This window comes from Theropithecus gelada, chromosome 15, assembly GCF_003255815.1.
Source record: "Theropithecus gelada isolate Dixy chromosome 15, Tgel_1.0, whole genome shotgun sequence".
NCBI lineage: Eukaryota > Metazoa > Chordata > Mammalia > Primates > Cercopithecidae > Theropithecus > Theropithecus gelada.
The window spans coordinates 1,930,470-1,942,688 of NC_037683.1; the positions used below are offsets into that span (position 1 = coordinate 1,930,470).

The window sequence follows — 12,219 nt, forward strand, 5'->3', positions numbered from 1 at the left end:
AGATAAGAATGGGGACGCAGTCTGCCCAGTGGTCCCCTGCCCCGGAATCCCTCTGGGGCCTCTCTGGGGTCCAGCTTCATCCCCACCCTCACATGGCCACAGAGCCGGACTGTTGGCTCCAGGGTGACAGGCGGTCCTGGCAGGCTCTGGCAAGTCGCCTGACTACCCTGAGCCACCACTCCTCCCTGGAGGACCTGGGACTGCTGTGCCCACTGCTCAGGCTGAGATGGGGTTAAGTTTAGGGCTGGGTATAGGACCCAGTGCTGACAGCCGGGCTCCACCCGGCAGGCACTGCTCTGGCTCAGGCCAGGAGGCAGATGGCCCAGACCTCCCATAAGCCGGCTCCCCCACCGCCTGCCTCCTCATGAGCTTTGTCCATCTGCCCTTCCCGGGGCAGCCTAGAACCCCACCTTGACTTCTGGGGAGGGGAGGGGAGGCAGTCAGATTCCCACCTTGGGGCAGGCACCTCCTTGGTGTGGCATCCAGCTCCCCCTGGCCTGCTGTTTCCCTGGGAGATTGTGGGGACCACCTACTTGTAGTACTCAGCAGCCACGTCGAAGCGCCCCAGGAAGACGTGGGCGTTCCCCAGGTTGCTGTAGGCCCTCCTCTCGGCCGCCTTGTCTCCAAACTCCTTAGCAATGGCCAGGCGCTGCGGAGACAGACCCGAGGCCAGGCAGTCATGGAGCAGCCCTGGGGCCTGATGTGGGTGGACAGGGGCTGCCTCCCTGCCCAGGTGGCCGGCCGGAGATCTGTGTGTCTGGGGGAGCAGGTAGGAGCCGCAGGACCAAGTGCAGATGAGGCCGGGGCTCGGTGGGGTGCGCCTGCTGCCGGGCCACACCACCCCGCCCTGCTTTCAGGGACCACCAGAGGGGTGGCTCAGCCCTGCCCCTGCCGCAGCCCGACCCCTCCACCCCATCACCCTGCCCGGCTCACCTCCTTGTGGAAGGTCGTGGCCTCTGTGAAGTTCCCCAGCAAATAGTGGGTGTTGCCCAGGTTACCGTAGGCCCTGCCCTGCGCCGCACGGTCGCCCAGCTCCTTCACCAGGGACAGGTTCCTCCTGGGGGCCGAGTGCCTCTGAGCCGTGTACCTCCCAGCCCACGTCCTCACCCACCCCAGGCTAGAAGAGCTGAGCAGTGGCCTCCGTGCGGCCCTCAGGGCCACGCCCTGGAAAGATGGTAGCTAGGGTGGGCTCCAGTGTCCTCGAGCTCTGAGGTCCGGGGCTTGGTCAGGTCCCCCCAGTCCCAGACAGGGGCAATCTCAGGGGGGGAGCTTGCAGCTGAGAAAGGGGGTGCTGGGCGGACCTGCCGTCACTGCCCTGGGAGCTGCCAGGAGGTGTGGGCCTGGGGTTGGGGGTCTGGAAGTGTCTGTGGAGCTCAGAAATGCACAGACCAGCCCTGGTCCCAGGGCCGGCCCAGCCCCACTCACTCATAGAACTCGGAGGCCTTGCACAGGGTCTCTCGGACATCGGGCGGCAGGTGCCCGGGGTCCTGCGTGGCATTCGCGGTGTTCCACGACAGCTGCTTGCCCTTGGCGTGGTACACGTTCCCGATGTTGTAGAGGGCCCTCGCCTCCCCGACCTGCGGGCAGCACGGAGGGTTGGGGGCGTGCCTCCACGGCCCCCCATGGGATGTGCAGAGCCAGCAGGCCGGTGTCCTCACTGTGCCGGCCCTCGACGCAGGGGGCCTTGGGGGCTCCCACTGAGTCACAGACACTAAGGCAGGGGCGGAGGCCTGAGGACGGGAAGCCAGCCTCTGTCCTCCCTCGCCATCCCTCCCTCCTGTGCGGATTGGTGTGGCCAGGGCGCCAGGTCCTCAGCTCTGTCCTCTGATGCCCAAGGCTGAGAGGTCCAGCTGGGACCAGACGCTGCGGCCTCAAGCCCACTCGGACACCTCCAGCTGGCGCGATGGGGGGCAAGTCACGTCCCTCCAGCCTCAGTTTTCTCGCCTCACAGGGTCACGGAGGGAGGTCAGCAAAGCCTATCTCGGATCCAGCACAAGCGGGGACGGAGCCCCTCTCCCTGCTGTCACCACCACCATCGAACTCGGCCTCCCACTGCTGCAGCCCAGAGCCACCCGCTGCCTCCCGCTGGGCCCCCCGGGGAGTGAGTGACTGGGGGTGTGGACTGATTCAGGGGGAGGTCACTGAGAGGGGCGGCAGAGCTGAGGGTGGAAGATGAGGGCCTGGGCCGCAGTGTCAGCATGGGCTGGGGGGTGCCGCTTTGGGGGCCCACACTGTCCCGAGTCACTTGGGATCTAGGGGACCGACCTCCCTGTCATCCCTCCCGTGAGGAGCTGGATGATGGCGTGTCACCCGCCCGCCCCGACCGGATCTGGACGCAGGCCGGGGCAGGGGTGGGAGGCACCCAGCCCCGGACCAAGCCCCCACCTTGTCTCCCTGCTCTTGGGCGATGCTCAGGTGCCGCTGGCAGCAGACGGCAGCCTCGTCGAAGCGCCCCAGGACCTTGAGTGTGTTCCCCAGGTTTCCGCTGGCCTTGGCCTCCCCCATGCGGTCACCGATGGTCCTGGATGGCAGGGAGCAGTGAGGGGCCAGGCTGAGGACTGGTCAGGCCCCTGGGCCGGGGGAGGCTGAGCATGGGGTGGGGTAGCTGGGCCTCAGGGACTAGTGTGGAGTGGACAGGAGCCTGCGTCCCCTGAGGTGATGCTGGGCAAGTGAGGCCTGAGGAGAGCCCTGGGTGTGGGCTCTGCTGGGCTGGGTCTGGGGCACAGGATCCTGCCCATCATCACACAGGCTGCAGAGGTGCCAGGAGCTATACACAGGACCTCAGGCCTGGGCCTGGGGCAGGGGGCTGGGGTCTGCAGCTGTTAGGGTCCGGGGAGGATTTGGGGGGCCTGATAGTGGAGAACTAACTTCCTGCTAACTCATTCGGGGGACATTTGCTGCATGCCCACCAGACACTGGGCTGGGTGCTGAGGAGCAAGTGTGAGCTCACTGGCCAGTGTGGGAGGGTTGCTCCAAGAAGCTCTGCCCTGCTGGGAGGTCAGGGCGGCTGCAGGGCTGAGGAGGAGGGCGCTGGGCAGGGCTGAGGCAAGGGAATCGTGCTCCTGCAAAGCATGGTCTGGGGGCTGGACCCGACTGGAGACCCCAAGACCCCAAGAAGCGGTGGGGAGTGAGTTGAGGAGACTCGGGAGTGGATGACGCCGGGCAGGAAGGAGGCTGTGAGTGGAAGCTTGGGGTCCATGGGAAAGCAGGGACTGCCCCCAGGGCAGGACCACACCTCACTGAGCAGTGGCCGGGAGTGGGCCCGGGGCTCGGGGCCAGGGAAAGGGTGGCCCTCTGAGCCACACAGGATCACAGACGGGCCACGCAGAGTCATGAGTGCTCACACACAGCATGCGGGTCACGGCCCAGGCTCTCAAAAGCAGACACACAGACCCACTCACGCCTGTCAGCTGAAACCTGGCTCCCTGCGGGGGTCCCGGAGCCCTGGCTGCCCTCCAGATGAGGCCTTCCCCGCTGCGTTCCCTTACACTCTGCTCGCCCTGTCCCCCTCTTCAAACTGTAACTGCTGAGGACAGGAAGTGTCCACCCGCCAGCAGGGCCGCCCCACTCACCGTGCCAGCAGGAGGTCGTGCTTGTGGTACTCCAGCGCCCGGCCGTGCTCCTTCAGGTAGAAGTAGGCGTTGCCCAGCTGGCTGTAGATGGCACTCAGTGTCTTCAAGTCCTCGGTGCCCACCTGCACGGCAGCCTCAAAGAAGGCCACACCTGCCTTGAAGTCGCCCGCCTTGCACAGACGCTCGCCCTCCAGCGCCAGCTCCAGGCACGATGCCTCCATCCTGGGCAGAGGAACTTGGTGTCATGGCCCACTCCTGGCAAGGTCGCCCCGGTGCCCGGGCACCTCTGTGGCTTCACTACAGAGGACGCCCCTGTGTGGGCTGGGGTCCACGCCACATCTGTGCTCACAGACCTAAGTGTCTCTTTGGGGTACAGGCCCGGAGCACGTGTGGGGCCCAAGGGCACCCCGACCAGCACGCCTCTGCCAACACCTCCTGTCCACCCTTTATGTGGCCAATGTCAGGAACACCACGGGGACAAAGGTGTGACTTGCCGGAGTCTGTGACTCCAGCAAGATCCTCAGGCCCAGGGGCCGGTGCTGGAGGGGGCATGGCCCCCATACCTTGCCTGCACCCAAATCCCAGCGGTACGGGCTGCAGGGGCCAGGTACCCTCACCATCCTCCTGAGCAACCACGGCTGCTGGGAGAGGCCCCCCCAATTCCCACCAAGAACAATTGAGGCTCCCAGACGGTAGTGGGGACTGGTGAAGGCCACATGGGGGTCGAGTGGGGTGGGGATCTGATCTCAGCCCCTTCCCCACCCCCAGCTCTCCCAGCCGGGGCCTGGGGATTCAGTCAGCCTCCAAGCCTCCAGGGGAGACCGTGCTGGGGAGGTGTGGCTGACGGTTAGCCAGTCCCAGCCCCGTCCTCCTGGATTCCCACCCACAGAGCTAAGCACTCGCCACTGACAGCCAGGACGGGCCTGAGAACCCGCTGTTCCCACGTGCTGCCCACCACCCCCCACGCTGCTGTGGGAAGATGCGGATGGCGCCCCGTCCCCAGATGAACTCCACCCTGTGGGGTGCCCAACCCCAAGGACCAGTGCCTCTGCTGAACACCAATGCCCTGGCTGACCTTCGAGCAGGGACTTCAGAAAGAAACCCCTCACCCTGGGCCCTGCACAACCCCCAAGGACCCTGTCAGCTGCCACCCTAGCCCTGCTCACCGAGGGACCTCACCCTGGGCCTTGGGGAGCTGCCCTCGGCACTCAGCTGCCAGGGAGGAGTGTGGGGGTCACTCCATGGCTGCCCAGCTCCGCACCTCCCTGCTGCCTGCCCTGGGGCTGGGTGTCCTCCTCCATCCTACTCTTACAGGTCATATGGGCCTCAGGCTGCCGCGCTGCCCTGGGTGAAGGGTTGTGGGGAGAGGGCACACCCAGCAGATGCCATGGGGTACCCAGTGTGAGCAGGCGGGCCTCCATCTGCAGGGTGCCCCCGAGGGTCAGAGGGTGAGAGCTACACAAGACTCAGCAAGGGAGCAGCCTGGGGGGGCCCTGGGAGGTGGCAGACACAGCTGGAGCCTGGGAGGGACCTGATTTCAGAGAAGTGGGGGAAGGGCTCAGCCTCGGCTGCTTGCAGGCCAGCCCCATCACTCCTGTTTGCTTTCTGTTGCTTTTATTTTTCTTTTTTAAAACTTATTTTGCTATTACGAATTTTTTTTTTTTTTTGAGACAGAGTATTGCTCTGTCGCCCAGGCTGGGGTGCAGTGGCCCGATCTCGGCTCCCTGCAAGCTCCGCCTCGCGGGTTCCCGCCATTCTCCTGCCTCAGCCTCCTGAGTAGCTGGGTCTACAGGTGCCCGCCACCTCGCCTGGCTAATTTTTTTAATAGAGATGGGGTTTCACTGTGTTAGCCAGGATGGTCTCGATCTCCTGACCTCGTGATCCACCCACCTCGGCCTCCCAAAGTGCAGGGATTACAGGCGTGAGCCACAATGCCTGGCCCTATTACTATTTTTATAGAGACACAGTCTTGCTCTGTTACCCGGGCTGGAGTGCAGTGATGTGATCTTGGTTCACTGCAGCCTCCATCTCCCAGGATCAAGCCATCCTCCTGCCTCAGCCTCCCAAGCATCTGGGACTGCAGGTTTGCACCATCACGCCCAACTTACTTTTTTTTTGGTAGAGACGGGGGTCTGACTATGTTGCCCAGGCTGGTCTCAAACTCCTGAGCTCAAGCGATCCTCTCACCTGAGGGCCAGGGCCTCCCACCCACTACCTGCCGGGCACCTCACAGCCACCTCACCCGTCCCTCTGGGAATGGCCATCCGGATGCCACGTGGGTCACAGGAGCCCCGTCGCCATGGCAACCAGTCAAGCCCCATCCTGCGGCCAGCGCCAGGCACCGGGCTTCCTAATTAAGGCCCGTTTGCCCCGCCCAGCTGCTTGTCAAGTGGTCTCACTCGGCTTACTGCCCCCTCCTTCCAGGCAACGTTGGAGGAGAGGGGCTTCAGGCCCGAGGCCTGGGTGTCTGCGGAGCCCAGACGCTGCCGCTCCACAGATCTGATTATGGGAGCCGCCTCCCGCCTCCCTTCCGGCCGGAGACATAGCATTCGAGGCTCAAGGCAAAGGAGGCTTCTGGCCTGGGAAGGGCCTGGGCCTAAAAGTCAGGGAAGGGTGCACGGATGGGCCTCGGTCATTCTGCACCTCCAGTCTGGGATCCAGGCAATGCAGCCACCAGGTGGGGTGTCCCCTCCACTCATCCCAAGACAGCCTCCAACCACGCCCTGGCACCCACACCCACGTGACCACACCACCCACTGCCCGCCGCACCTCTTCCTCTGCAGGTTTCGCATCTTCTGCACGTAGAGCCACAGCTCCAGGCCCACCGGCAGCAGCAGCGGGCGGGGGCGGGGGGCGCCATACACCACCTTGCACACGGCCTTCTCCGCCAAGCTCAGGGCCAGAGGCGGGCCCTCCACAGCAGGAGATGGCATTGCCAGGCCCCAGGCCCTCCTTCCCCAAGCCAGCCCTCGCCCCACCATGGCCACGGGTCCTGGCGGGTGAGCTGGCCTCAGGCTTCCCTGCCCTCCGACCTCCAGGATGGTGGGTTTAAAGCTCGGCGGGGGACGGCCAGCCCTCCAGCAGGTGCCCGGGGGCCTCCTCAGGCCCTGACGTGGATCAAGGGATCAAGGACGGCTCAGAGGCTGGGTCAGCCTCGTCAGCAGCGGGGCGGGGAGCCCTGGGGTAATCCTGTCCAGCGTGCTCCTCTGGGGACTGGGACCAGCGGCATTGCCCTTCTGCCAGTCACCCACCAACTCCTCTGCAAACGTTTATCCAGTTCCCAGCGGAGGCTGCTCTGGCCCAGGACTGGGCTCACTCGGGAGCACCAGAGTATGTGAGTGCCCCCAGCCCAGCACCTCTTCCCCCAGACGTGGCCCGGGCTGGGCAAAGCTGGAATTCTGGGCAGTGGCAGCCCCGGCCCCCTCCCATTTCTCCAGGCCCCTGTGCCTCCTCTGCTCCACCCCTGACACCCCCGGCCCCCTCCCATTTCTCCAGGCCCCTGTGCCTCCTCTGCTCCACCCCTGACCCCCCCCTCCCCCCCCCCCCCCCTTCTCCAGGCCCCTATGCTTCCTCTGCTCCACCCGGACCCCCCCCGGCCCCCTCCCATTTCTCCAGGCCCCTGTGCTTCCTCTGCTCCACCCCTGACCCCCCCCGGCCCCCTCCCCAGCCTCCCTGGCACCAGCCCATGGTGCAGGCATGGGGCGGCGGAGGTGGGCTCAGAGTCCTCACCATGCCAGGCTCACGTCCACTGGGCCCTCTGCTCTCTCTCACCTGACTGGCCAAGGTGCGAACAGGGGCCCAGGTCTAATGGGGTCAGGGCCACGCGGGGCCTGGGGGATGCCGCTCCCCAGGTCATGGGGCTCGGGAGGCATGGACCACGCTCCCCTAGCCTGGCTCCTTTCCTCAAACTTCCCACACCCCCGGCGTCCTTCTCAGCTGGGCTCCCAGCTCCTCCAGCCACCTGTGGCCCATGAGGAGGCTGGAACCCGACAGAGGTGGAGGATTGGCGGGGACGGGTCTGGTCCCTGAGACAGTCACAGGGTCTGAGCAGAGGCAGGCATCCGAGGACAGGTGGGGGTCTTCAGGCCCTGGGTTCTTTCCTCCCCACTCTGAGGCCTTGTGGTCTCAGGGGTCCTACTCAGGCCGGGCCATTTGTCCACCTTCGGGACAGCCTGGCCAAACAGTGGGGCAGGGACCAGAATGCCTCTCCCTTGTCCAGTCCCCGCCAACAGACTGAACCCCCAAACCCTCCATGGTGGCTGGGGTGCCCACCGCCAAGGCCAGCTCCCAAGCCAGCACTGCAGCTCCTACCACCTCCAGCCATGTCCCTCAGTCCCAGCCCTGCTAACAGAATAGGCACCTGCCCCTATTCTGTCACCTACTGCTGGCCCCTGCACAGATGCTCAAGAGACCCTGCTCACAGCTGGCTCTATCTGCCCCATCCTCCAGTCAGACACCCCCAGGGAAAACCACAGTGACTCCCCTTCAGTGGCGGGGGGGAGAGTGAGGGGCAGGACTGGACTGGAAGCGTGGCGGGAGCTGGAATCACTGGAGAGGGTACTGAAGGTCACCCAGCTGTAGGAAGCACCTGCGGTCAGGCTTGCCAGGAATTCCTAGGGCCCGTCGCTGCCCAGCGGCCCACCAGGGATGGTGCCCAGGACGGGGGACAGGGGAGGGATGAAGGACGAAGTGAGGATGGGGGTAGCATGGCCACGTGGCCAGAGAGGTTGTGGGGAGCCCAATCCGCACCTGAGGACGTCCTGTCTGGGAGCTGATGGCTGCTGCTTGGTGGGCACCTCTAACAGGGTCACCCCAAGGTGGGTTGCTGTACTGTCCCCTCCCCGTCCCAGCCCTAGGGAGCACTCAGCTGGCCTTAATGCAGCTGCAAGGCCAGGAGAGGACCACCCAGGGCTTCCCCACTCTCCAGGGCCTCCTCAGCCACCGGCCCATCCCTGTCAGGCCCCTTCACCCCAAAGCCCTGCTCGGGGCCACGGGGCCCCTGGCAAGTGGGCCAGAGTTCTGAGCATTAACTGTTCCCACCGACCCAGCACCCAGGGCCCCGTCCCCACCGACCCAGCACCCAGGGCCCCTCCGGGGACTTGGTGGGCTCACGGGCACATTCTTGGGCTTCACTCTCAGTGTGTTTTCCAGGCATAGTTCCCCATTTTAAAAGCTGGAACTCCCCTCTCCAGGAAGGAATGTCAGTGTGGGAAGGGGGTAGACGGGGCAGAGGAGACCTTGGGCCAACCCGGAGCTCCATCCACATTGAGGGACCTCGGTACAGCCACATGAGGTATGCCCAAATGGATTCCACCCACCTCCAGGGCATCCACGTGCCCACCGCCCACGCCAGCAGGTGGGCTGCCCCCAGCATGTGGGTTTCAGAAGACAGGAGTCTTTTCCACGTCTTGCTCTCCAGTCCCAGCATGACAGCAAAGGGCCCTCCCGTCCAGCCCACAGCCTCCACTGGCCCAGGACGCCTCTAGGCATCCATGCCCACCCCCTCTGAAGTCAGCTGTGACCAGGAACCGCCTGCCCAAACCTGGCTGTGGCCATGCGGTGGGGTCCAGACTCCCCGGGGCCCTCATCACAGACCCTGCTGGAAGGCTTGGTACGCTTCCCCCAAGTCTGGGCCTGGCTCAACCCTGGAGCTCACCTGGACTCCCTGCTTAGGGGGATGCAAGGCTGGGCCAGGGGTCTCTCTGAGTGGTCCCTCTGAGCACTGCCCCTGCCCAAGGCTGGCTTCTGTCTGGCATGCCCCCAGGGGACCCCAGGCTTCCAGCCGGAGCCTGGAAAATGCCCGACTCTGTGGTCAGCTGTGCAGGGCTCACCCAAGGCTGAGGTCCTGGATACCAGTCTCACAGTTCCACACACACAGTCTCTCACAGTCACACACTCACACTCAAACTCACTCCAGCCAGCGCTGCCATCCATCCCCCTCACAGCACAGCTGCCCTGGAGCACATGCGGCTGTGATCAGATCAGCGGAGGAAACCCTTGAAAATCCTTTAGGGTAGACCCCTGGCAGCAGCTGCCAGCAAAACCGCCCTCACGCCCCTCCCCTGCGTGGGGCCCAGGAGCCAGGCTAGGGGCTCAGCGCTCCATCCAGGACGGCACAATGGGGCTGTGTCTGGGACCACAGCACAGAGCAGACCAGAGAGAGCGAGGCCTCTGTCCGCTGCCAGCGCCACCAGTGCCTCCTTTCGGGTGCCCTAGGCAGAGGTTGCTACTTGGCTGGGGCCAGAGACTCCTTGGGGGCCAGGCTAGGCGCCCCCAGGGGTCAGCAGCTGGGACCTCTATCAGGGAGGTCACCAGGTTTTAGGGATGTCCACAGGACCATAGTGTCCGTCACTCTGGGGAGCCAGGCCTGCCTCTGACGGCTACCACCCATTCGCAAGCCCCTACCTGGACCTCACGCTCCTGTGGCTCTGCCTGAGGCCTGGCACCACCCAGCCTTGCTTGGGGCACCAGGCACCTGCCTGGCTGGGCCCAGGGCACCCCCTAGGGGGACACTGGGAGTCACCAGGCAGGCATGCCACCTGGGGCAGGGCCACCCTGTCATCCCCAACAGGTGTGGGGCACAGGGCCCAGCCACTGGGATCACCCAGGAATGTGCCTGGAGGGCAGGTGCCTTTTCACACAGGTACACACCCACCTGGCTGGCTCCAACCCAGCTGGATCCCAATGGGCTGGTGAGCGCAAGAGCGCCATCCATAGCAGCCAGGTCTCTTTGGCCATGATGCCCCTGAGTGCCCCAGGCATGGCAGGGCCAGGCTTGGGAGAGAAGCTCCCCACGGTGCCCCTGCCAGGTGCCGGGGGAGTGAGGCTGGAGAAGCTGCCCGCCCCGCCTCCGGCCCCCCAACCCCTACCCTTGTCCTCTTGGCTTGGGGGAAAGAGGGCTGCAGGGGACGCCCACGCGGGCCACATGCCTGGCTGGGCTCGGCCTGGAGGGAGGGGCGCGTTCCCAGCCACGCTGCACGCCCGCCGGAGCTGCCTTTGTTCCCGGCTGCAGCCTCCTGCGCGTCCCGGCCTGGCCCGGTCCCGGCCCCGGCCCCGGCCCCGGCCCCGGCCCTGGTCCCGGTCCGTCCTACCTGGAGTAGAGGCGCCTGGCGGCTGGGCCCGGGAGCTCTTCGGCCGCGGGCGGGGCCGGGCCCGCCATGGGTCCGGGGCGCGGGAGCGGGAGCCGGGAGCGCCCCCCGCGCCGTGGCCGTTTGCCCTCTGCCCGCCCTGCTGTCCGCCCTGCTGTCCGCCTGTCCGTCCGCGCCTCGTCCGCCCGTCCTCCCCCGGGGAGGCGCCGAGGAAGTGATGTGCGCGGGGCGCCGCCGCCCCTCCCGCCGCCGTGGCCGTGATGTCACCGCCGCCCGCGCGGGGAGGGGGCGCGGACCGGGCGGCCACCGCCGCGTGCCTCCCTCTGCGGGGGGCGGGGCGGACGCTGGGGGAGGGGCTCCGCGAGGCCGGCAGTCCCAGGGAGGGGGTGGGGGGTGTGGGCCCCAGCCCACCCCACCCCAGGGAGTGCAGGGGAGAGGGCCTGGGCCTGGCCTTGCTGCTGGTCCCCTGGGGACTTCTGAGGGCCCGCGGGGGTCCCTGGGTCACAGTGCGCCGGTGCTGGCCTCTGGGCTCCTTTCATCCACAGGCTGCCTGGTGAGCCGCCTGCCTCGTCCACGTGGGGAGGGGCTGCTGAGGCCTCCTTGCCTTCCTTGGTGGGCGGCCTACCCCTCGGTGGGCCTCCCCTCCTCTTCTGTGCAGCCCCAGCATGGCTTTGCCCCCTTCTCCAAACTTCCGCCTCTGGCCATGGGGTGCAGGCCGTGGGGATGCTGTCTGCCTGCTTTAGAGAAACCTGGGGCGCTGATGACAAATACAGGCTCTGCTTGGCCTGTGGGATGGTTGGTAAGCACCCACCTCTGAGACCCTGGGTGGCCACATCCCCCTCCCAAGCTCGCCTGGAATGGGGATGGAGCCTGCTCATTCCTTCCTTGGGGTGCTGTGCAGGCTTAGGGAGGATGCAGGTAGCACCGTGGGCCGTACTCACTCGGGGTCCCAGGACCCCAGCCCCTACTGCCTCCTCCTCCTCTGAATTCCTGGAGCCCTGTGGGCCTGTGTGGCGTGATGTGGCTTCCTCTCCACCCACCCTCAGCTCCTGATGGCTTGAGGGGTCCTGCAGCCAGCCAGGCCCACAGCCGGCCTCACCCGATTCTGTCCTGCCCCCCACCACATCCTGGGCCTTCCTGGGGTGTCAGGAGACTCCAGGCCGTTGAAAGGCAGCTGTGACCCCGGGTATGACTTGGACAAGTCTGGGAGCAGGAAATGGGCTGCATTCCTTCAGGGCCCCTCCCTGCACCCCAGCCCCTCCCTGGGGGAGCTGCCCTGAGGTCAGGAAAGCGCTGCCCTGGCCAGACCCTCAGCAGATGCCGCCCCAGGACAGTCAGCGGCTTCAAGCATGGGAAGGAAAATAAACAGGAGGTTAAAAAGGGGTCTGTTGGCCCCAGGCTGGTTTGTTTTTCTGTGTAAGGGAGGCAGCAGGAATGAGAACCATCTGTGCCCTGGAGCGCAGCACAAGCTGCCTGCTGGGCCCACATGCCCTCCCCCAAAGACCGCAGGAGTCGGGCAGGGCCTTGCTCCCTTCCAGCCTGGGCCGAGGCTGCTGGCT

General features: G+C 65.9%; 1 protein-coding gene across 1 annotated transcript in view; it reads right to left on the bottom strand.

Moving 5' to 3' along the window:
* Positions 1–10,939, bottom strand: part of GPSM1 (G protein signaling modulator 1) — a 36,525-nt gene extending 25,586 nt beyond the window's left edge. Inside the window, exons 1-6 of the mRNA XM_025360234.1 lie at positions 10,664–10,939; positions 3,573–3,794; positions 2,386–2,521; positions 1,426–1,577; positions 934–1,057; positions 534–649 (exon numbers count right to left, since the gene is read on the bottom strand). Coding sequence (XP_025216019.1) covers positions 534–649; positions 934–1,057; positions 1,426–1,577; positions 2,386–2,521; positions 3,573–3,794; positions 10,664–10,731 — 818 coding nt within the window. The 5' untranslated portion in view covers positions 10,732–10,939. The remainder of the gene's footprint in view (positions 1–533; positions 650–933; positions 1,058–1,425; positions 1,578–2,385; positions 2,522–3,572; positions 3,795–10,663) is intronic.
* Positions 10,940–12,219: the final 1,280 nt, after the last annotated feature.